General features: G+C 45.7%; 1 protein-coding gene across 4 annotated transcripts in view; it reads right to left on the reverse strand.

The window, feature by feature from the left end:
* The window catches only part of LOC119223491 (ADAMTS-like protein 1), a 69245-nt gene that overhangs the window by 21662 nt on the left and 23621 nt on the right, over positions 1 to 23962 (reverse strand). For all 4 annotated transcript variants that reach the window (XR_009955915.1, XM_062561174.1, XM_037480820.2 and 1 more), the window contains exons 2-3: positions 23390 to 23506; positions 1517 to 1644 (exon numbers count right to left, since the gene is read on the reverse strand). Coding sequence is in view for 3 of the 4 variants with exons in the window: in XM_062561174.1 (XP_062417158.1) it covers positions 1517 to 1644; positions 23390 to 23506 (245 nt within the window). In the remaining variant the exon portion in view is untranslated. The remainder of the gene's footprint in view (positions 1 to 1516; positions 1645 to 23389; positions 23507 to 23962) is intronic.

A 23962-nucleotide genomic window follows, 5' to 3' on the forward strand; every position in this document is an offset into this window, starting at 1 on the left:
GCGTGTCTTTGGACAGTTTAAACGTTTTATGTTCCCACTGACTGCTCCCGTCACTCATGGAACCCCCCCCCCCCATGCCGTGAAACAGAGGCGACTCCTGGCTACCTTTTGTGAGAGTGCAATGCATTTGGGGAACTGTAAAATAGAAGAATGCAATGATGTCACCCTGCAGTTATTTCCCTGTCTATAAACGTGACAACATTGCTGTGGAAAACATTCTCCGTCTCTTTTTTTCTGTCTCTTGTTCCTCAGATCCGCTCGTAATTGACCACTTTGGCCAGTACACTTTAATCTTGGAGCCCACAGAGTTAACTCCAAGCCTAACCAACCGGGTGACTTTGGCATCAGGATGAAAGCGCTGAGGGGTCTAGCGTGCCATTTCCAGTTTGACCCGAGATGATGAGAGGTGGGAATCCTACCAATGTGGCTTCATTTGCTTGCAGTGGCCAAAGTCCATTACATGAAACAGTTAATTAAAAGTGATGTGCACTTTGGATTCTTATTCTTACATTTCTGAGGAGACATGACTAAATATCTGAAAACTGTTGTCCCTGATTGCCTTTAGAATTCAGGCTGACGAGGCCTAGTCAACAGAGACCCTTCAGGGCCATACTCACAAGTATTTTGAGCGCTTCCATTCCAGCCCATGGGAATTTGAGCGATTGGTGAGATTTACTCACACTATTAAATAAGCTGTCTGGATTTATTTGGCAGAACGGCCGCGAGCAATAGAAAAACAACGCTCTGCCCCCCCCCCCCTCCTAATCCCCACTCCTGAATCTTAAAGCCATGATATGGCACTTTAATGAAAACCAGTCCGACCCCGGTCAGGACTTTTCCCTTTAAAAGAGGAGATTAAGTCAGATAGTGAAGTGTTTCCCCTACCATTACATCAGGCGCAACACCCTCCCTGAAAGAGGCGCTCGCACCAGCAGACAGACTACTGCCCCGCCCTGAAGTTGTAAACCTCGGGGAAACACTGCAGTGTATGAAGATACGCTTACAAATTGTCCATGTGAAGCGGGGTTCTATCTTGAGATTGGACATCTTCATTTTATTCTATATTTTACATCTCAATGTATTTTTATGCCTCTGGTTCTAATAATACGTTTTGATAGTTGTAGAATAATAAAGGATAATCACTGAAAATACTTCATTGTATGCTGTATGGGATAAAGGTCATGGGGAATCTAAAAAAGGGAGAAGAAAAAATGTATGTTTTAAACCTCAACATCGGCCTGATACTGCACATTACAACCTTAAAATAAAGATTATTAAGGCAAACCATGTTCAATTTATTTGTAGTTTGTTTCCTCACAGCACAACTCCGATCAATGCATCAGAACTTGTCCATGCAGCAGCCCTTTCTCAAGCATATAATGTTGTAGGCATTAGCAGGAAATGTGTTATCCCTTTTATTGCACTACCAAAAGGAGGGGGTAGTGTTTCCCACGACATTGCGATGCAGAGTTTGTAGCAGGCTTGAGGGTGAGGAGTGGCTGACAGGCGGCCTTACTTGGAACTGAGGCATCGTCTGAGGGAGTATGAGGCGCCTCCTCCGCAGGTCCGAGAGCATTCACTCCAGGAGCCCCAGGCGTCCCACAGAGTGTCTTTGTCCTCTTCTGACCGGGCCGTCCGCGAGCTCTGCACAACAGGACGAGAGACGTGACTTGAGTGGTTTGTACACACCAGGGATCTGTTACGGACGTCATTGTATAATTTCCAGTCCACTGATTCAAAAACTTGTGTTAAATTGTTTTTCTCAAATTCTGCAAAGACACAACCGCGCATGCGTGTGCCTCTTCCTCTGTTGATTGCATGGGGCTGCTTTCGGCAGCACAGGTAGGGCTATTACTGCGTGATCCAAAGTCAATAATAATGAGAGGGTGAATTTTGCGACGGCAAGGACAACGTGCGTCTCAGATGTAGAGTGACAGCCAAAAGGGTGAGTCCTCCCAACTCCTCGATGCTGGACTCTTTCAACTCTTTCTTGTATTTTCAGATTAGATTTGTACTGGACTGACTCACCACTCGACAAGGTGTTTGTTTGTTAGGCTGGCACAGGCATCTGATGCGGATCATCTACCATTCCACATGAGCTATGTTTCTTTGTGTTGGCTTTGGTCAGCGACCTAGCTCTCAATACCCCTCTGCAGGTCTGACTGAATGAAGTCAGAGAGCCACGTTATAGGCTGGTATTGTATGAAAAGGAAAATTGATTGTTTTTGCGACGTAGAACAGGGACAGCTTAGCTCTTTGGAAATAATCCACTCCAAAGCTTCCAAAAACAACTGGTTCTATATACCTGTTTAATGGAGGAAAAACCTGGAAAATGAAGAAAAAAAATATGACTGAGAACCAACCCGAGGACAAATCATCCACCTATGGCAGAAAAAATGTGGTTTAAAAGAGTAGAGGGATAAACACAGGAGCAGAAAAATATGCCATGCATTGGTGGTAATGAATAGTAGTAGATGGATGTGAGAAAAAGTCATCATTTGCACATTTTGGCACTTTTTCCTGGTCCTGGTGAAGCATGAAAGAACATTTTTAATATTGCAGAAATGCAGCTTTTGTGCACTTTAGACAGCCTCCCACCACGGGCATCATTACAGCTCCGCGGCGGGCGTGTGAGCTGGCACATCACGTCGCGGGGCTCCAAATCCTGCAGATCGGAAACACAACCAGCCCACGTACCCCTGAACACAGTGCAAAAGGCACCGGCAATGAAACATGTGAAACACCTGCTCTTCGTTGCCCACTGAGCTCACAAACGGTTTACACTGAATGTCCCGGCTCGCACTTCAGGTTCTGGAGGAAAATCTCAGGACACGCCAAGTCATTTTGACCTTTTTGGACCCTTTTCCCTGACAGCGTGGCATAGTGCCTCAAGTCCACAAGCATGAAGGCATCGAGGAAAGCAGATACAAGGTATTAAAAGCGCTTTGATTGTTTTCTTTGGGTCACGGTAGCAAAAACAACCACGCTGTCCCACTGCGCAGCGCGGTGGCGGGTTTACATTATTAAAAGTGCGTGGGGACTCACATAAATGGCTGTCAGTGCTGATGACGCCTGAGGAACAGCAGAGGGGGAAAGGCAATGGCACCGCTTTCTGCACCAGCCAACTATTCCCATGTTTGGATCCACAGTAAATAAACAGGCTGTGCTCTCGGCACACCACCTCCATTCCCCTTTGAAAGGCAATCAGTGAATTTTACACTCAATTACGGCTGGGAGCCGTGTGTTGAGAAGCCAAGAGAGCCGCAGGCTGGCGAAGAGAGAGGAGGGGAGGTAGATGAAGGGACGGAGGAACGGAGAGGAGGACTTCGTTTGGCTCGCCGTGCTGCTATTGTTCTGGATGAAGGCGGGGGGAGAGGGAGGAGGGGCGGGGGGGGGGGGGGGGGACGCGGGGATCCGAGAGTTTCGGACGGCCGTCCCGCCGGGATTTGGACCCGGGAATCAAAAGGCTCGTATATCCACTCGGAGCCTCCCCCGAGCCCTCCATCACTGCGCGTCCCACCCCTCGTGCGCTGACCCCTCTCGGGGTTGTGTTTCCAACGTTAACAGCACAGATTTACACAAGAGAGGACAAAAACGGAACAAAACACATACACACCGCGACGCCCTCAGTGGCTGTCACCCACTTAAGTGTTTTCACAACTAGTGGAAGAGAGCAAATGAGCATATGATTAAAAAAAAAGACTAGAGATCTCCACATTGTGCTATCCTGATGGACAGATTCTATTTAAGTCACCTGTCAGCAGCAGAGACTTAGGGCCTTTTTTCCTTTGAAGATGGAAAACTTCTCGACGGGGGAAAGGAACCAGACTCTGGTTCCTTTTTTCGCAGACTGTGTCAATAAGCATTCGATGGCCTTTTTTAGTCGGCAAGACATTCGATATTTGCACATCTGCTGAATCCCTTGTCGCTGTAGAGGAGTCACTGTGATGTAGCAGCGAGCACTAACCTCAGAGCAAACAGCTTTGACGACGAGTCAACGCCAGTGCCTTGGATCAAACGCACGCACAGCCGACATGGGGACTTTTTTGGGCGCAAGAGTAAACGAGACACGTCAGGTCACCCTAACGGCCTCGTTAAAGATACTACCAAAAAAACGACCAGGAGAGAGCATTCATCAGGTATCACAAAATACATGCACACATGCACACATGCTTTCTGAATGCTTTACCAAACGTCACATGTTTCAAGGGCTTAAAAGACAAAAAATATCACAGAATTTAGGGGGGGGGGGGGTGGGGGGGGAAGCAATGGATACTGTACCAGGATAAGAAGAGCTGTCACTAGTAGCTTGCGAGATAAAACACCTCGCTCCATGCCTTTTCCAAGTGTGTGAGTCACTCACTCCGGTTCTGAGTGTGTGTGTGTGTGTGTTTGTTTGAATGTAAAAGTGTGCGATGCCCTGGTCTCCGGGTCACTCCGTGTGTCCCGTCTGTCTGTCTCTGCCTGCGGTCTCCTCTCTCTGACTTGCTCCTGTTCTTCCTCAGGCATAAGGGGAGGGAAAGAGGACTGGGAGTGTGCGTCTGGGTGTGTGATTTTGAGTCCATGAATGTAGGGGGAGTAATCAAGAGGAATGGGGGGGGGGGGGGGGGAAAGGGGGAAGGGGGGGGGGAACCCTACGGGTCCTTCAGGTCTGGCACACTAGTCAATCAATAAACGGACCTCAGTCAAGCATGCTAGTTCAAACAAGGAGCTGGACCAGCTGCAACTTCAATACTCCACACGTTTGCGCGTGTGCGTCTTCTGCCAGTACCGTGTTGTGGAAATGTAAAAAAAAAAAAAATCTATGTTTTGCTTTACAAAGAGTTGCATGTGGGATCCCTGTGTAAATCAGATGAAATCGCCTGGTCCCTGAAGCTATCGGCACGGACTTCTCAGCCACGGGGACTTTTTTTCTATGTCTTCATGAGCCAAAGGTCTACTTCAATAGAGCCTTTCATAACATCTGGCAGTTAAAGCCAGTGCGAATTTACACCGTGGAGGTGGGGGAACAAGCCAGGTGTCCCCTGGAGGGACAATACTTCTGGTTATAGAGAAAAACAACCAGCAAGATGGACAGCTCTTGGCGCGGGGGGGGGGGGGGGGGGGATATACTCTACGCTGAGTAACTTTCCAGTTTTAACTTTCCAAATGGCAGGGCACAAAATAGGAAAAGGCTGAAAGAGAAAGTGGGTGCCAATCCCATGCTGCCCCTTGATATGTGACTCGCGCGGAGTCAAGGAATTCAAATCCTGACGTTCCAATGACAATAAAAACGCGGTGCCCTCCGAATCAAGACTTCAAATGGACGGACACCGAATCAAAAACCACATAATTGGTATCAATTAAGACTGCGAGGAATGTGCAGCACTCCAGAGCAAATAGTCAGCGACTCCAATCACAACACCGGAGCGGATGTCTCGACACTTTACCAGTACACACCCACACACATTTTATACTTGAGCTATACACAGCAAACTGCTCTTGAAGGCCTAGCTTTCTACTAACAGTATGGGACTTGGCTTGTTTGACTTGGTAGTGTTTAAATTCTGCAAATGATGGGGTTACACACACACACACACACACCTTTCCACTTAACACGTGTGAAATTTGTGATGCCAGCAGGGAGGGAGGGGGACATACGGGTTTTCATAGGGTCCACACAGAAATCATATCTCCTTGCATAACCTTCTAATATTTGCTTTCAGAAGAAATCCTTCTCGATTTTGCAAATGTACGACTACAGAAAATAAACCGTGGCATCGATGATGTGCCCAGAGTTTAAAACCAAACACCCGGGGAGGAAATTAACGTGTTTGACTGACACTCACTTGGAGCCAGTTCTTTACCACAACATTGCTGAAGGTGTCTCCTCAGTTTAATGATCAGTGAAGACAATGGGGTGAGAAGAAAACGATATAGGGCATTATTATTTTCAAACAAAGGCAGGCTTGGGTTTCATGTTGGATGAGGGAAGCATGCAAGTGGTTCAGAAGATCTTATTGTCCACGAACAGATGCTGTCCTGGGCTATTTTTGCAGATGTGTAAAGGCAGCACTCCTAAAGCTTACCTGCTACAATCATTTTGGGCTATTCATCCACTTTTTGAAGTAAATATGGTTATGCGTACCTTTCAATAGAAGCTATTGGTTATGGTGGTTTTTCTACAGTGGCATTATACTTCCTCAGTAGACACTAAACGCAAAATTCGATAATAATACAGCAGGGATATGTACATTTTAAAGCATTTATTAATTATAGTAAAGGTTGCCTTCGCTTCGATTTAATTTGCACTATCATCTTTATTTCATTGCTACTTTTCTTTGTTCTACTGGTTTATTCATTATTTGTCTTTTTCTGTGTATGTACGTTAAAAGCAAGGGATCATCCAAAGTGAAATGTATTCGCATACACGGCTAATGAAGCGGTTTCTTATTTGTATCCTTTTCCTTTTATGTAAATCCTTTATATTTGATTTGGCTGCTTATGTATCTTGCGACCTCAGGCTTCTTTCCAACATTTCTCTCTCCTAGAAAAAGGTCTCCCATGCAAAGTAATATATAATGTAAACAGGCAATGTTTTTTAGGTTGTGTAAAAGAGTAGGCTTTCGTAGAAGCGGAGGTTTAACGGATCCTTTCCTCTCCTCTTACGCGGAGGAAAAAAGGTCAAATTAAAAGATTGGCATTTAACAGGGTGATGACCTGAGGTAACAGGCCTAGAGGTTGCAGAAATAGAGACAAATGAAGCTAAAGTTACCAGAACGCCTCAAATCCCACGAGGAAACTTAAATGGTTCAGTCGGGATAAATGGTACAGCCATCCCACCCCCGCCCCCCGCCCCCGACGGCGTTTGTGCTGCAGGCATGATTTACACTAAGGCAATTGTTCAAAAAGCTTTCTGGGCCGGAGTATAAAATGTTTTACGAGGACAGTGATTTTACAACCTGCAGCTGAAAATCAACCACACTTCCCAGTCCCCGAAAACCAGAGGATTAAAATAAAGATGTAATTCCCCGACAATCAGCTAAACCCAATTTAAGCCAGATGGGAGGTCGACTGCAAAAAGCCACTCAAAGTAAGTACTGGTACAGATGCAACAGGTGCTTTCAAACGCCTCAAATGGTTTATTCATTGTGCTTTGTCTTTAATGATTAGGAACACGTTGTCTTTGCCTTTGTGTGAACTACTTACGATTATTTAATCAATGATATGATATAATATTGCTCAAAAGAATCACTGGGTCTACCAGTGATTCTGAGCCGTATGTGATTTCAGCATTCGGTGGTAATCTGAAGATGAAAGATTTACAGACATAAACACATCTTCTGAGGATATCGTTTCACGGCTGACGTGGAAGGGAGAACAGCGCTGCAAGGCCATATTGGGGATAAATAATGGACTCACGAGAATGACAAAAGCAACTTTTAATGGACCAATCCCTGCTGGAATACAGTCCAGCAGATCTTCTGACTGTAAATCCCTGCAGCTCCGCAGAGGAAGACATTTGTTCTGCCTGGATATTGGTCCCAGAACCTTTTACGACACAAATGAAAACAAAATGATCCCACAACCAGCAAAATCATAGAAAGGATCTTTTTTCAGCTCGCATAGGCCGAGAAAATCAGGTGACGTTAAGTTGGATGGCTCCCAGATGGTAGTTTCAACATTTAGAAAAGGGAATTCATCATACATCTGCTATTTAAACAGGACAAAGAATATACAGCAAGGTTAACAAGGGCATCAGTGTACTATTAAATCAATGAAATCATCTAAAAGTATGTTTTGATTTTCAATTTTGTTATAGCCAAGACTTATCTTATACAGCATACCTCTATATGGTTTAAATATCTATAGTAGAAATATCAGCTGTAAGGCTGAGCATGTTGGTACTTTTTAGCTAAATGCTCACAGCAACAATGCAACCTATAATTCTATTCTATAGCTATTATTCTTTCCCTGTTTACCGTCTTATGTTAGGCTGTTGGCCTGCAAACTGTCCGTAATGAGCACTGAAGATAAAGTACATCGGAGGCAAATGGGAATGTCATTTAATCAAAAAAAATTCAGACTGACTGGCTGATGATGGTGCAACATAAAAAGACATGGGATCACTCAGGCAATGGAATTCATTCCGTGAGAGGAATCATCGTACACTGAATGTTTTGATTAACAGCATATTGTAAATCAATTGACGAATACAAACTCGTCAATGTAAATAAAACGTCTTTGTAAATAAGAGGTTAATTAAGACACTCATCTGCTTATCAAAAAAGCAACCAAAGATATATCTTTAGAAATATTCATTTTATCATCAATTGATGTGCTCTTTATTAGTGACATTTGGAATGAACCAGTAACCACAATCTGATCCAATCTGAGGAAGCCTCTAAAACTCCCACAACGCAGAGGAGGAAAGGGGCACATAACTAAAAATCAGCAGTGACATTTACTGCTTCCTGAAGCAGCGTTCACAGCTTCTCTGCACCAAACCTTCCCCATTAGCACATCCAGGAGAGCTCATGTGTTTCAGCAGCTTTCTGGTAATCCAAAAGGGTAACCCCATCAGGGTCCCACTGCACCGACCATCCCCCAGAATGCCTCTCTCTCTCTCTCTCTCACCGAGCCACGGACCGCGTGGTGCTTTAAAGTGGGTGTGACGGGAGCGGATGGGTAGAAATGACCAGCTGGAGTTGACTAAACTGAGGCTTCAGGTTGGCTGGAGGGAAGCGGCCGATAACTGGGCAGACACAAAGAGCCACGGCTTATTTATGGTCAGACAACAATATGTGTGAACACTGCTGAATGAGCAACATGTCAGTACATTCTCTCCCTCCTGGTCATGGAGACAACAGACCTCCATCTGGGCCCGTTCATATGTGTCACGCACCCTGGTCATGGTTTCCTCTCCTAAACTCCTTCCTGTCTGAGTGACTACTCTGCGTTAGTCCCTGGTGCATTTCAAAATAAATGACCGAAGTGACTAGTATGCTTTTGTTGTGCGCTTCTATCTGGTGACATAATGGTACAAGTTAGTGGCAGGTAGCGGCTCTCACATGTGGAACAGTTTGATAACTTAATCTACTCTTTGAAAAGGAAGACCGAGTGTGCATTCCAAGGTAGAACTAGTTTTGGGGACTTTTGACAAGTGCAAACCCTGAACTGCTTGTTCCGGAGGCCGTCGGGGGAAATTGTGCGACATGATGATGAAGCAAATATTTTTGGCAGAAAGTCAAGATATGAGATCCACGGTCATGTCGAGATCTCTAGATAGTCAGAAAAAGAAGAAAATGGAAAATATGAAATGGTTGGGAATGAAAACCTAGATCAATAACCCACCCAAAAACATGGGAAATGTTGCAATCATCAACGTAAAACAGCTCTTAGGTTATTTAATTTAATATCATGATGACGAGAGAAACCAACATCCTGACTAATTACTGCGTACATGACAGCAGAGTGAAGAGAACTCAAGTTCAAAGCTGTAAAACAGCTCTTCTCACACTGCAGACATGAAGCAGCCCCTCTTGTTAACCTCTTAGATAATTACAAATGGAGACAAAATTAAATTTAAAAAAAGGCACCTGGTTTGTTTCAACAGCTTATTATTCATGAAGTGCAAGTGCGGAGTATTTACACTTGAAGAGAGTCAAAGCTCTTCTGACCACGAAAGACGTGTCTGATCTCCTGTATGTGCAGCTAAGGTTTCAGTTATTAACCCCAAAATTGAGTCACACCGGTAACATGTGTTTTTCATCGTCAGTAATGTATTGGGTGTTGTCTTTGGCTCTGCAACCATCAGAGAAAGGGATAGCAGTATGATGAAAGGTGGTCAAAGGAGAATTTAACCCTTGGAGCGTCCTCCAATATCTGATAAATGATGCTGTATCGGGCTGAGCCAATGGGACTCGGGCACTTCAGTTTCTTGTTATGACTTCCAAATCCCTTTGAGGAAGACAGAAATTTGAATCTTTCCTACTAATGCTATTAGGTTTTCAGCAAAACACTTCTCAGGTAATTATTCACTTCCAGGCTGAAACACATGGCCTCCTATTTTTTTACTGTTTTAAAACGAGAGAAAACTGTCTTTGAACCTCCGTTTTTTCTACTACTCATTGCTGGTCATTCTGATCACTGAAATAATGCTAATGTTCGTGCGTGTCTATACTGTACATCATGTTTTATAGATAAGGGTTGACTTAAAAAGAAGTTCGTGAAGAGCAGATTCCTTTTGCGAAAGATTCAAAGCATAGCGAGTTAAACTCAGTACTCAGCGTTCCCACACTGTATGTGACAACACATTTTTGGGGGGAAAAAGTATATAGTAATAATTTAATATAAGCATAATTAGAAAATAATTAATCAATGATACCTATGGTTATATATAAAAAATATAATTCTCAGATTGTTGTCTTAAAGATTGTAATGTCGGTGATAACAAATCCTCATGCTTCCTAACAAAATATATTGAGATAAAACATCAGCCCAATCCAGTCCAGTCGGATGAGCTGTCAAGCAAGCTTCCCTCAAACGACAACTGAGGAGCAGCTTCTGGATCGGTAAAAACACATTTGAATTTCCTTCCCAACGGAATTAATTTGGCTTGCAAATTGAAAGGTATGATTGACACACAAATCCACCCCGCCGGTGCGGATAGTGCTGACAGCGCATTCAAGCAGCCACACGTATGCACGTCGACTGGGCTTTGTCCTGCAGCAGCCTCGCTCAAAGAGAGGAAACGATCCATCAGCCCGACACACAGCAGCTCTGCAATCAAGCCTTCCTCGCCCCCATATGCTTCTGTAATCAGCCGAGGAAATGCACAGGAGATGCAACCAAACTGCAGAGAGGCACGGGGCGGATGACTATGGAGGACAAAAAATGACTTAAGTATGAATAAATAAATGTAATAATAATACAGCTGGCCAGCAGCGAGGAGGACGGCGGCAGGCGAGGAGGACGAGGATGACGAGAGGACGGTGGCGGCAGCGAGGAGGTCGGCGGCAGTAAGGACGGGGGCGGACGAAGACGACGAAGACGGGTGGTGAGAAGGACGAAGACGCAGGCGGCATCGAGGAGGACAATGACGGCGAGGACAGCGACAACGGTGGACAAAGACAGGAGGAGGAGGATGGCGGCAGCGAGGAGGACGCCGAGGACGACGGACGAAGACGCCGGCGGCAGCGAGGCGACAACGGCGGTGGAAGCGAGGAGCTATATCCCTTATTCTTTTATATCATATATATATATATATATATCATGCTGACTTCAGTGCTCCTTTGTGAACAGTGAAGGCGAAAAAAAGTAAATGAGAGACATGATCCTGAAAGACGTACACAACACAAGTCCCATTCAGCGACTGACTCTCCCTTTAAGCCTCTCTCTTCTCATCACCCCATCTTTTCTCCCTCCACTCGTCTTTGTACAGCATTTTCTGGGTAGCCTTTCAGCTCGGCCTGTCGGAACCTATTGAGCAGGTTGCAGATCTATATGGAAAAGAGCAGTCACACACGCCGCCGCCGCCGTAGCCCTTCTTTCTTCTCTGAAAACCACTGGCATATCAAGTATAAAGCTCTCACTGGAAGGCAAACAAGGCAATATGTCCCACGGGACGCGTATTATGGTTACGCACCAAAGCCGCCAGATAAACCCAAACACCCAAGAAGAAGAGCTTTACAGCTACTCTTTGCTGTGGACAAAAAACACGAGGCTGACTTAGCAACGCGATGCCGACGTTTCAACAAACTTCAAAGAATCCAAGAAGTACAACCACAAGAAAATGGCTAAGAAAAACAGCTGACATCACTGCAGTCTATGTAACTAGAAGCAAAACCGACGCGGCGCCCTGGCCAACCAGAAAGGGTCGTCAAAGGGTGCAAAACGAATGCTGCACAGAGGGCTACTTGAAGAAATCCCGAATGTCAGTCTTCACTCAGCAGTGGCATGACGCTATTATCTGATTCATAAGACAGCTGTTGAACATTCATTAGCTAAAGAGTCACATTTCCGTCAGTGGTTTGGCGAAGGCCAGAGTCAGAAGTAAAAGGGGAGTGAAAATTGACCGGAAACCCGAATCCAAAAAGGAATGAGAACGTGGCTCTATGTCTACTGGATGAGCCAATAGATTCATGTTAGTAACATTTCCCACTTGAAAGACAATCAGTTGCTACATGTGGACAGTTCAAGGAGCAATTTTACGTACAGCATATACAAAAGAAAGAAACTTATTGAAAACGTCTTGAAACCTGTTGGTGGTGATAACATTGGGAAATGTGAAATATCAATAGAACTGTTACGGGACCACAGGCTGCAGAAGGTCATGCATCTGTGTGCGTAATATCCGTCTGTAACTTATAAGTAATAAATCATTCCCTTAAACAGGCTGCGAGAAAAGTTTATATTCCAAAACTTAAGCCTCGGGCTTGTGTTCTGTTGAAACATGGAAATCACATCTAGTTTCCCTTTTTTTTTTAATTTACAATTTTACAAAAAAAAAAAAATACAAGGCAAACGCATGCTGATGCAAAGGAAACCTCACATGTCCTCTGTAAAGGTTATTGTGGGGTCAAAGCTTGCCCAGGTGATGGGGGGGGGGGGAGAGGAAACATTTGGATGCATGACTGAAGAATAACCACACAGGAAGAAAGCTGCTATGGATCAGTGCACCCACATCCCTCCTGCCCCGAATAAAAAAAAAACTTCTCCCCTGTTTTCACAGGAGCTTTTGGGCTTACAGCTGTCTAAATATGCTACTGTACTGACCCCCCCCCCCTCCGGCCCCGGGGGGTGTTCAGCTGCTGGGACGGATGGAGAGGAGAAGTTCTTCTCATAATAATACCCCCCACTACTTCTTTCTATTTGACCCTGGTCTGCTATTATTATTATTAATATTATTAATGGTACTATTTCAAGATATAAGAAAAGGACAGATACAGGGGAAAAAAATTGTAAAATGTGTGTAAATCTATTTTCAGAGAGACCTACCTAAGGCCTACCTAAGACCTAAGGATTTCTTCAGTTGCAGCCTTCAAAGCTCAGGAGCAGCATCTTGTGTCTGAGAGGCAAAACTACAAGTACCTTCAAGCGTTCAAGGCAGGGCAACGGATTCACCTCAAAATCATCTTCATTCAATTAAAAAGGATTAAACTGCAGGTGTAATTGGTTTTCCAACAGCTGCAAAAGATTAGCCTCACGCAACTCACACAGGTTCTGCTATGTACCCAAATGAACCAGAAGCCATTCAGTTATATTGTTGACTTTGACCTCTGACCTTTGCAAGGAGGAGGGCGGCAAGATAAAAGGTGTATTTGTTAGTAAGACGGACCGATAAAATATTCCTTCATAATATATTCCAGGAGTCGGGTGTCGCTAAACACTGGAGAAAAGCTCACAAATCTCGGAGCTCCAAATATTATTTTCAATCCCCAGCGACACACACACACACACACGCACACGCGCGCAGACACACAGACACTCTGAGTCCACGGGAGGTGCGCAGAAGAAGGACGAGACTAGTCTTCAGTGTTGGGGTGGCCTGAGCCCTCTCAAGTGGGGCAGGGCTTTATATAAACTCATACCTTCTGGCATCAGACACAAAATAAGAGGGTGTTAAAAAATAAATCCCCCCCCCCGCCCACATCCATACATCACCCAGACATCTCGAAGTTTCCAATCATTAGCAGGTAACGCTTTTCCGTTGCTTTGCCCAAGCCATTGAATTCATGAAAAGACGTGGGGGACAAACAAAACAAGAAACGCAAAGAAAAGCCCAGGGGGCCCCTGTTTGAGTGCCTATGTATGTGTGTGTGTGTGTGTGTGTGTGTGTGCGCGCGCGCCAGACGGGAGCCACAGGCTAAGCTCATCTAGAAGGGCTTCACTCTACGCCTCCCTCTAATCGGTGTCTATTGCAGCGTGCCGCCATGCAATTGAGGGCAAAACAGCGCCAGTCCTTAAAAAACCTCACCCCCCCCCCCCCCCCCACCTCCAACCCCCCCACCCATCAGTTGGGAAAAGCCAGTGAAAGGTGGAGGGAAAGAGCAGCTCCTCTGCCGTTCTTTAGCCCCCCATCATTACCCCAGCGGTGACGATTTGCTCGTGGTTCAACCGGTAAAAACGGAGACAAATCATAGCCTACCGGTATGCAGCACGCACAGTTTGGAGGGCTCGGTTGAATGAAATAGAGAGCATGCATCTCCTTTAAAAAATATATAATAAAATCAGTTTAATTTAGTAACTGAATGGAGATGAGCCGTTGATCCTTTCCACACAATATTAACTATTGCTTCAGAGACCAAATGATGGATGGCTTTATATTGTTACTGCAGACATCTGCTTTGCGCTCCGCAGCGAGGCGAAGATTAATATCATAAATCAGGGACTGACGATCTTCACGGACACGTGGTGTAACAACACAATGCAGATGTTCCACCAGGGGACAACACAACGTGAATAGGGTTTTTTTTTTTAAGGTCAACTAACACCCTGACTCTTGGCCCAGGTCCTCCAGGCAATGTTTTCCTCGTGGGACCTTCCCCGTGCACTACAGGCACATAAATCTGGAAGCTCTAATGTTGCGCTAGGTCACCTTTCATTGTGATTTGGGTCAGGATTCAAAAGTTTTTTGGGGGGGGTTTTTAAGCTGAGGAGGATTCCAAGTTTGCACTCATGTTGTGGGAGGATGCACATGTTTAAAAGCACCAGATGCTCGTCGATCCAGAACTCATCTTTATTTGTTTTCTTTTTTTTTTGGGGGGGGGGGGGGGGGGAAACGTCCTCACCCATTTCTATTTCTGACTAACAAAGTCCTACTGTTTGAAAAATATTTAAAAAAAGAAAAATGGAAAACATGGAAAAACTCCAAAGCACAGAGATTTACTGGTTCATGAAGTCAGTCAGGAAAAACAAACATGCATACACACACTTAAATCATGATCCTTTAAATCGCTTTGGCATCTCACATGGGCTTTGACTACTCTCGCTGTGCTTAAAATATCAACTTCTCCAAATTCAGTGTCCGGTGAGTGCATCTGGTAAGCATCTTTGGGATTATTACCACGCTGACGGATGAACAGAAAAGGCCCTGTTTCCTGAATCCTCGGTGGTTTTCTACGCTCGTGTTCCAAATCAGAGAAAAAAGGGGGCCGTGCTCAGAATCAGCCCGAGAGCACAGTGGAGTTGTTGTACAATGGGGACGGTAACATGCAGCGCTGGAAGACCACACGGCTGTGTCTTATGAAACAGCCTGCTTCTGTTTATACGAGGCCTTGAACCGGCGCGGCTGTCGCCTCTAGCGACAGGTCAGGTTTGTCCGTCCAGAACTTCACCACTAAATCATTCTATCAGACTGATCAGCAATATGAATTCTTAAAAGGATGGCATGTTGAATGAGGTCAGTGACCTTTGTCAAAAAACGGTCCCTTCAGCCTCCGGTTAACCAGTCGATGGTGGTTCCGCTTTTACTCGTAAACTGGTCCAACCAGGACAGACATTTAATATCGTCACGGAGACATTAAGAAATGAAAGTAGATGCATTGTATTCCGGCTCAAATATAATCTCGTCTGGACAATAGATGTGTTCATTTAAAGCGGTTACAAAAAAACTCCCGTTGGATGCTTTGACTTGGTTTGGCAGAGGACTTTGTGAACTTTGAATTCAAACAGCTGCAGTTGTGTGATCGAACTCCCTTAATTAGCAGTGAATCACATCGCTTTGGGGCTATTCTGCTCTCGTTTGGTCTTTTGCTAACTCACCAGTAACACAAAATAACAGCTTCGACAAACAATCGTAAAACAAAAGAACAGATTCCTTTAAATAAAACTGCTAACTTTGCCCGGGACCACAACAGAATATTGAACTTTTGTTTTGGGGATTTTTTAAAAAGCCTTTATTGTGTCCTTTTAATAAGGGGCCGAGGACTGTACAAGCCCATTTGCAGACTGATCTTATACAAATCAAGCCAGGGTGTGCGCGTGTATGAGCACGCACGTGTGAACACATGGCTGAGCGAAAGACTTTAATGAATCTTTGCATGCAACCTAAATAAATCCCCAAATCAAGTGAATTCGAAGTCCGCGGCTCCCCTCTGCGCAAAGTCTTGGTGTGAGAAGGCCGTCTCGCGTTGCAGGCGGCGTTCACTTCTCAGCTTTGGACGAGTGTCAGGGTCATTTTTCAATCTCGCGGTTTGCGAACAGATTGTTTTCTCTCCCAGGGCTTCCTGAGAGCGAAGACCGTCTGTGATTGTGTGCAGGCGGGTGTGAGCTTGCATGCGTTTGTGGGCCAGCACACATGCGCTTGGCGGTCTTGATTTTCTCATGTTTACGCTCTGAGGACTCACACCGGCTTGCAGTAATGGGTTCTCAGCATGCACGAGAGAGAGAGCGAGAGAGAGAGAGAGAGAGAGACCACCACGTTCTCCATGTGCAGATCAAAACCGTCTTTGAATACGCTGCGAGCAACCAGAGATGTCGAGTTCTGCACCATCCCATAACGGGACTTGAACTCCTTCAAGAATGCACAACTCACACACGAGCTCCAGCGTTTTTATGCCCTGCAGAAGGACCTGGTTTAAATTACATTATGGCAAACAAAAACCACTGCAGAGCAAGGTGAAGGGCACTGTTGGTGATTACAATGCTGCGAAAGCTGGAAAAAATGCTTAGTTGGAAAAATGCTTCAAATTGAAGAACCTTCTTATGAATCCCATGCTGGACTCTCCCTAATGTTGCTATAATAATATTATTCTGATTTGTTTTATGATGGGATAATGTTAAATAGACTGTGTGAAAGCCAACATGAGCTATAAGTGGAAGCTTGATTTTGATGTTTCTTTACATACAGATGTTTTGACACTATCCTCGCACAATTGTGTTTTAGCAAATACTTTCATTTTCTCTCTCTGTTCAAAAGACACCTCCAGAAGTTTCTAAGTGTCCTGAATCAGAGCAGCGAGTGTTGTCTTCCAGGGATCTATACTGTTCCCTTTAAGCCGTAACCCCTCCTTCCTGGAAACCTTTCTGCTGTGCTAGAATAAAGGAGCGCAAACCTCATGGCCTTCCAGATAGGAAAAATTAGGAGATGCACGTGTCGATTCTGCGAGTCTGTACTGTACATGGCCAGCCACAGCCCCACATTGAAGCCCGGGATCGGGATTTTGGGTCTCACCTCGCACCAAGCTTAACCCAAACTGTGCTGCGCATGGGAAGGAGGGATCCGTCAGCAGCAGCTTATTACCGCGGCAACCCGGGCTCACGCTGCTGCTAACACTGGATATCGGGTACTTGGCGCAGGCCGCCTGAGCCAAGAGGCCTCCGCGCACACCTCACACAGAAGCCGACAATGGAGTCCCCCTGAAGGTTAGTGACTGCCATCCTGCAGTCAGGTCCCGTCGGGTGGATGATGAACCCATTGTCCGGGGCTTTTTTTTTTTTATTAACAGCTCTTAAAGTCCAAACTCAGAGCAAGGTTACATGGATTGTTTTTGCTACAATATTCTGAAACCAAAATCTAATTTATCTCATGAGCCTCTTATTTAACCGAAATGACACCACGGCAAAGGGCCTTGACTGATCTCGCCCACGTGCTGTGAACACAAGAACAAAGAGGCTTGGATACGGTTAGTAGATGCAGTGCCAAAATCCAGAGGTAAGACCTCCAAAAAATTCCCGTTGTACAAGAGCGTCCCTGTTTGTGTCTGTGGCCTGAACAGAACCCGGGAGTACAACGCAAACATCTGCAACAGGGAGTGAAACGTAAACAATTAGGAATCAATCACCCGCCCAGCAGACGTGTGCATGCCTTCACACGCCGAGGAGGAGCGGATCGTGCGGGAGGCGAGGACAGAAGGGAGTGTGTGGGAGGAGAGGGAGGGAGGAGGTTTCACCCGTTAATCAAAGACATAGTTTTGGATGCTGCGCCTGAGCAGAGGTGACATGCGAAAGTGTACTTTTTTTTTCTCTTCTTTTTTTTTTTTTTTATAAGACGAAAGAAATCACATGCACGTGGATTCCCGTATCGCACAGGTCAGACGCACATGTCGGTAAAATACAAAACGACTGTGGAATGGCACGTTGGTACACACGATTGTAATGTGGGTTGTGTGGTGGGGGGTCTTTTTCCAGCTGGTGTTACCTCAGCCGCACCCACAGCACACTGGTGAGACGCCACATCAAGCCCGGGGGTGGGAGCGGGCCAAGGCTTTACTGAAGACACGTGTTGATGGAACAAACACCGGGGGGGGGGGAGGATGGAGGAGGTGGTGGTGGGGGTCGGCGGTCAAAAGAAGCCACGTGGCTTCACACCACGTCCACCGGCACTCAGCACTTTCTTCAGAAGGGCGGAGGCCGAGCCTCCGAACGGCACGCGCGCGCGGTGCCAAACACCGGTCGGCCAGCCAAGGCACCAAAGTCCCCCCACCCTCACCATTTAAGTGTGTAAGTGTGTAACCGGCAGTCCGTGGATCACTGGCACCGCGAACGCGGTTATTCACTTTCTGGTTCTTTCCAATCCAGCCCGAGCGGATTTGCGTTAAAGCGAAGGTGTTTCTAATAAACAACGGGGGCCAAGCGCATGCAACGAGGACAGATCTGGAGGATTACATTCCTCAAAAGAAAAACAACTCTGAAAATGAATAAATACAAGCACATGAGAATATGTTTTCTATTAACGGTGGTGAGAGACGCAACATGACAGCATGCTCAGTGAATGCTAGTCTCCATCGCTAATGTCTGTTGTTAATGTCCCCGCATTTAATAATGTGCTTGAATGATTTATTTATTTATTTATTTTGAAGAAAGAAAGGTTTGCATATGGTTGTATGCAACAGCTTTGATAACTTGATCCAAGGATTGAAACGATTAAGGTCACTATCATCTGTACAGTTAATGCGTAGCTTTAACCAGCAGCCAGTGAGCTTAGCTTAGGGACAATTCCCCAAGTCACAAATTTGAAACAATAGGAAGTTTCAAATTCCTTATTGCGAAATGACTCCTTTCAGTATTTGAAAGAGGGAATGGTATTCTTTGTGATGTGTAGGCCAAGAAATCTCTAATACCCATCAATATTTAATAAAAATGGTATTTGCTTGACACACATGCTATTCACAAATATTCGGTCTTCTGCCAACTGAATCGAGGGAGGGAATTGTTTTAGATGGGGAATAAGTGGATTTCCCAAAATGTCCAATTATTCATTTATTCTTTTGAATGGTACCAAACGTGTTGCGTTTGCATTTATTATCGCCCACAAACACACATTGGGTGCATTCTTGAGTGCGTGTTTCTTACTCATAAAACATCTTCAGAGATGATTGTTGCAGAAGGATTCAAAACTGTCACGGTCCACCTGAGGAGTCGTGTCAAACCATGTGCAGATGCAGAACTGGGGCCGAGGCCGACCTTTTCCGTGACCTTTGCGGTAGATTATGGAGATTCCCAAAAAAAAAAAAAAGGCGACCGTGGCGTTCAAAGAATCTCACCACACTTCCACCAGCTCACGTGCTTACAATGCGGCTGTGCATGTCACTGACAAAACTACAACAAAGAAGGAGTCCAAAAAAGCGCATTAAACACCATCAAAATACATCGCTTGCTGGCAACGCAGGCTATTTAAAAATCTGTTGTGACGGGCTCCTTCGCTTGTGGTGTGTGAAGGAGAGAAACCGGAGTTATTTCATTCCTTTCTGCTGGTGTCACACTTAATCAACACCGCTTCAGATGAAACAATTCACTATTACGCTAACGCAGCTAATACTGGGAGAACTGAAGCACCTTTCCGTCGCATTTAGAGAACAGCTCTTACCGTGGCGGCGCCTTAGATACTCAGCCAGGACACAGCCCCAGTCTCCCTTACCGTGCCCGATAGCAATACTGGTACCCGTGAGGCTACAAGGGATTTATGAACGGTCAAAAAGGTATGCATCGTACTAACACCAGGGGGCAGAGGACCCAGTGGAAAAAAAGGACGTAAGCCCGAAACATCCCCTCAGCCGGCCAAAACTAAAATGCCCATCCTTTTAATGAAGACAAATGAAGTGCTCAACTGTGCAAGACCGTTGGCCTTTGCACCTGGCGCTCCACGAAAAACACAGCTGGCAAGACAGCGTGCAGCTGAGCAGAGGGCCTCCCTCCCTCCCTCCCTCCCTCCCTGCCTCCCTGCCTCCCTGCCTCCCTGCCGCCGCCGCCGCCGCCGCCGCCTCGGACGCCGAGTGCCCCCGCCTCCCCCCCTCGCGCGCCACCTTGGCCCCGCTCGCCTGACCCGAACTACTCGGAACCCTGACACCCTGCCAAAAAGGCGGAGCCGTCTCAGCACTTGTTCACCCTGAAGGTTTAAAAAAAAAAAATTGGGAGAAAATGAGCCCCTGACGATTAGTGCCTGGGGTGCAATTGGGCACGTGAAAACATTCAGGCCGGACTGGCTCGGCATGTGACGGGGGGGTTAGAGAGGTAGAGGGAAGAGACGGCGTTGAACATCTTTGTAGAAAGATGACAAGAGAGAAAAAAACAAAAAGGTGAGAAAATAAAACGACAATGCGAAAGGGACGTGACCGTCAATGGCCGAAGACACTCAAGAGACATGCAGAGCGGAAGTGTCCTCAAACTCAAGTCATTGCTGCAAAGTGGGGCTCTAATGACAGTCATTACCAAACACTTCACTGTCACAAGCCATAATATCCTGGCTTTAATTGGTGTGGCCAACTACAGGGGCCCAATGGCAGCAGTCAGTGCACCTTGACACTTCAGCAGTACGGAACTACTCCAAAGTACTGTGTGTTCTTTGGCCTCTACAGCTGTGCAGCCATTTGTGTGTCCAGCTCCTTTGTTTTTAGGTATATAGCTTTTTAAAGAGTAATTAGAGACTGACTAGGCTATTGAGAAAAACAATAAATATGTCTAAATTAACTGATCAAATTGATGATACGATTATGGAGGTCAGTGCCATTTTTGGGGAAACTTGAATATCACACGGATACAACTTAAAACCGACAAAGACACACGTACAAGCGCGGATAAAGGATCACCTTTCACTAACACACTTTAAAGCTGTGTGTTGACAGGATGATCACTTTTGCCGTCTAGACAGTAGCCAGCTGAGGAGAAAACCGTGTGGTGCGTCTCTCTTTCTACCGACCATTTGTTCCGAAGGCTGTTTCTCTCGCGTATATCCGGACTATCAACTTAGCTTTCCGATAAAGATCGGGGGTTTACAATACTCTGTCCAGCCCAAGTCACAAGTTACACCTTTTACTAAAAGGATTTTCATACATACTGCATTAACCTTAAGAGTGCTAGACAATCTTTGCAGGTTTTGAGTTAGTGCTGCTATCCGAAGTGCTGGAAAAATGCAGAGATGGTCCAGAGACTTAAACTTTTCAGCCATCATACCCCCCCACGCACTTTGATTCAGGAACCTCTCGACCTAATAAACTTCCTCGATATTTGTTTATGAATGCTGGCATTGTTGAAGCTCCGCAGCACATTCCTGCCATTGCATGATAAATATGGGTTCATTTACGAAGGTATGTTGGGCCTAAGCTGTTAAAAACAGCTCAATTCCTCCGAAAGTAGCTCGTGATGAGGCTGCCAGGGAAAACACTTTCCTTCGGGAGGGAACAATTCATCTGTGGCCCTGTTGAGAGATACAGGGTACAGGGTGCTGGGGAGGTCAGTCTTATTGCCCACCAACCGAACCCTGGCACATACTCATGAAAGTAAAACTAGAGAAGGCGACTACACTTTGGAGGCTCAGACCCGCCTCCTGGGTTGCTGGCTAATTAAGCTGCGCTTTTCTTGGCTTGGAATCAAGCTTAATATTGAACCAAGATTTAAGACAGAACAGCGCTACAGCGGAGACCCAAATTGACTTCAGTGCTGAGAGGAATCCCAAGTGTGGCTCCGGGGAGTCTGCAGGCCCCACGCTTGAAGACACGTTTGCATCACACAGGGTTTCTTAAATGGGACGGCCTTATTTTGCTCCCCCTTTTAACCTGTCTTGTCTTGCAAATGATTGTGCTCCGAAACTTGGAGGCTCTAACATCCTGTTTAAAGCTTCTGACCCTGAACGTCCTGTAAGAGTCATCCGACACAGTCAATCTCCTCTGTCCTTTTATTAAAAGGGAATCAGGGTAGAGTACTACAGGCAGGGAGAAATAATTACAGTTACAATAATTACACTATTTTTCAGTGCAATTCTCTGTTTAAACATTTCAGCAAAAAACTAGGTGTTAGTGCTACAGTATATTCTGAGAAATATGCTTATTCATGTTTTTGTTGAGAGATGACATACTCATGCTTTAAGTGTGCATCTAGAACCAGGGTGTGAGAGTTGGACAGAAGAGCAAGAGCACTCTCTTATATGCAGCTTAGCTTATCCTTGTGCTAAGCTAACTGTCTTTTGCTCTTCTCATGAATCTCAAAAAAAGTCGAGTGAGATGCTCTCTCACTACCGATGCACTTTTTTGCACCTGTGTGATGATGCATCATAAAGAGCCCGCTGAGGCCTGGATGGCATGAATACAATATTTGGGAGTGGATGTATGAGTGCGGTTTGTGAGATGTTTGGTTTGAAAACCACCCGCTGGTGCAAATTGAAAAATATGCCCGCGAGCAGCGCATCGTAAATCACGCTGCTGCTTGGTTAAAAGATGACAAGATGAGTTTTTAACTGCAGTAAAAATGCCTTGAAAGAGAGATAATATAAGCATGAATATTACAAATAACAGTAGAGAATGAAACCAGTGATCGCCCCTCAAAACGGGAAGAGACCCCTTCCTGCCATCTGAAGCATCTGTAAGGCTGTGAATGTTCAAGTAAAATTAAAAAAACCTCGAGATAGCGGTCCTATCAAACTGCTCGTGTAACAAGCCCATCGCGAAGGAACGATGGGATAAGACGACAGGAAGTTGATTTCTTTTCTATTTCGACGGCAGCTCCAACCTCCCTCCCACCCAATTAGATAAAACATCTGGCTGAGAGATGGGCTTCGGAAAAACTGCTTCAACCAGGACCCATGTCTCATCAAAACTGATGACAGACAAGGAGTAATGTGATGCAAGACAACAACAAAAAAAGCCACCCCGCCCTTGACCTTGTTAAGTGCGAATGTTTGCCTGTGCGGCCCTGTTTCACATCAAGCTGGGTCAGCCCGCCCTTCCCTCCCAATGTCCCACGATCATCATTCACTTGTATTCATTACTGAGGTGTAACGCGGCAGAAGTTCCCCTCCTCTGGTGCGGCGCATTACGTAAACACACTGCAATAGATTAATCGTCTGATTTGGTCTTGGCCGACGCCATTTCTTGTTTAAGTTATAAATGGGTGTGAGACTTTGAATTTGTAAGCAGATGAAGTTCATTAATAAGTGAAGGCTTTTTAAAAAAAATTGTATATAACAGGGGCTTACGGGGTCTTCTGGTTTTTGGCCCCCGTCACGGAGAGGCTCCTCCGCAAGGTGGTCTCGTCGCATCAGAGTGAATTCCCTGATGAACACTGCGTCCCCATCGTCGGCCCAAACGACCACCTGAAAAAGAAGGAACCGGTCACAGGCGTCCTTCGGGTCAATAACAAATGTAACACAAGGCAGTTGTGGTGCAGCCAAAAGGAGCGATGAGACACACACACAAGTTACAAACCAGGCCTTACAGCATACAAACCACGTTGCATCGCGGATCATTCGAGTACGGCTCGTCCGCGTGAGGGTAAGGGAAGGAAAAAAAGAGGCACCGAATCCGCGAAACCAGAGGCCAGTGATGCAACAAGCGCTTTTGTTATTCATGACATAGTGTTTCCACCGGACCATGCTGTTTCACCGCTCTGGAGCAATGGTGCTGGTGGGAAAGTAAGTATATTTTAGTAAAACTTAAGTGTCTCTTTGCAATCATTTCGTGAGAATTGTGTTGTTTTTTTCCCCTTTTGGTCAGCGCTCTCAACCGCACGTCCTTCTTGATGCGGGGGACCGTTACGGGGCCCTGGGGGG

The sequence above is a fragment of the Pungitius pungitius genome, chromosome 1 (genome assembly GCF_949316345.1).
Source record: "Pungitius pungitius chromosome 1, fPunPun2.1, whole genome shotgun sequence".
NCBI lineage: Eukaryota > Metazoa > Chordata > Actinopteri > Perciformes > Gasterosteidae > Pungitius > Pungitius pungitius.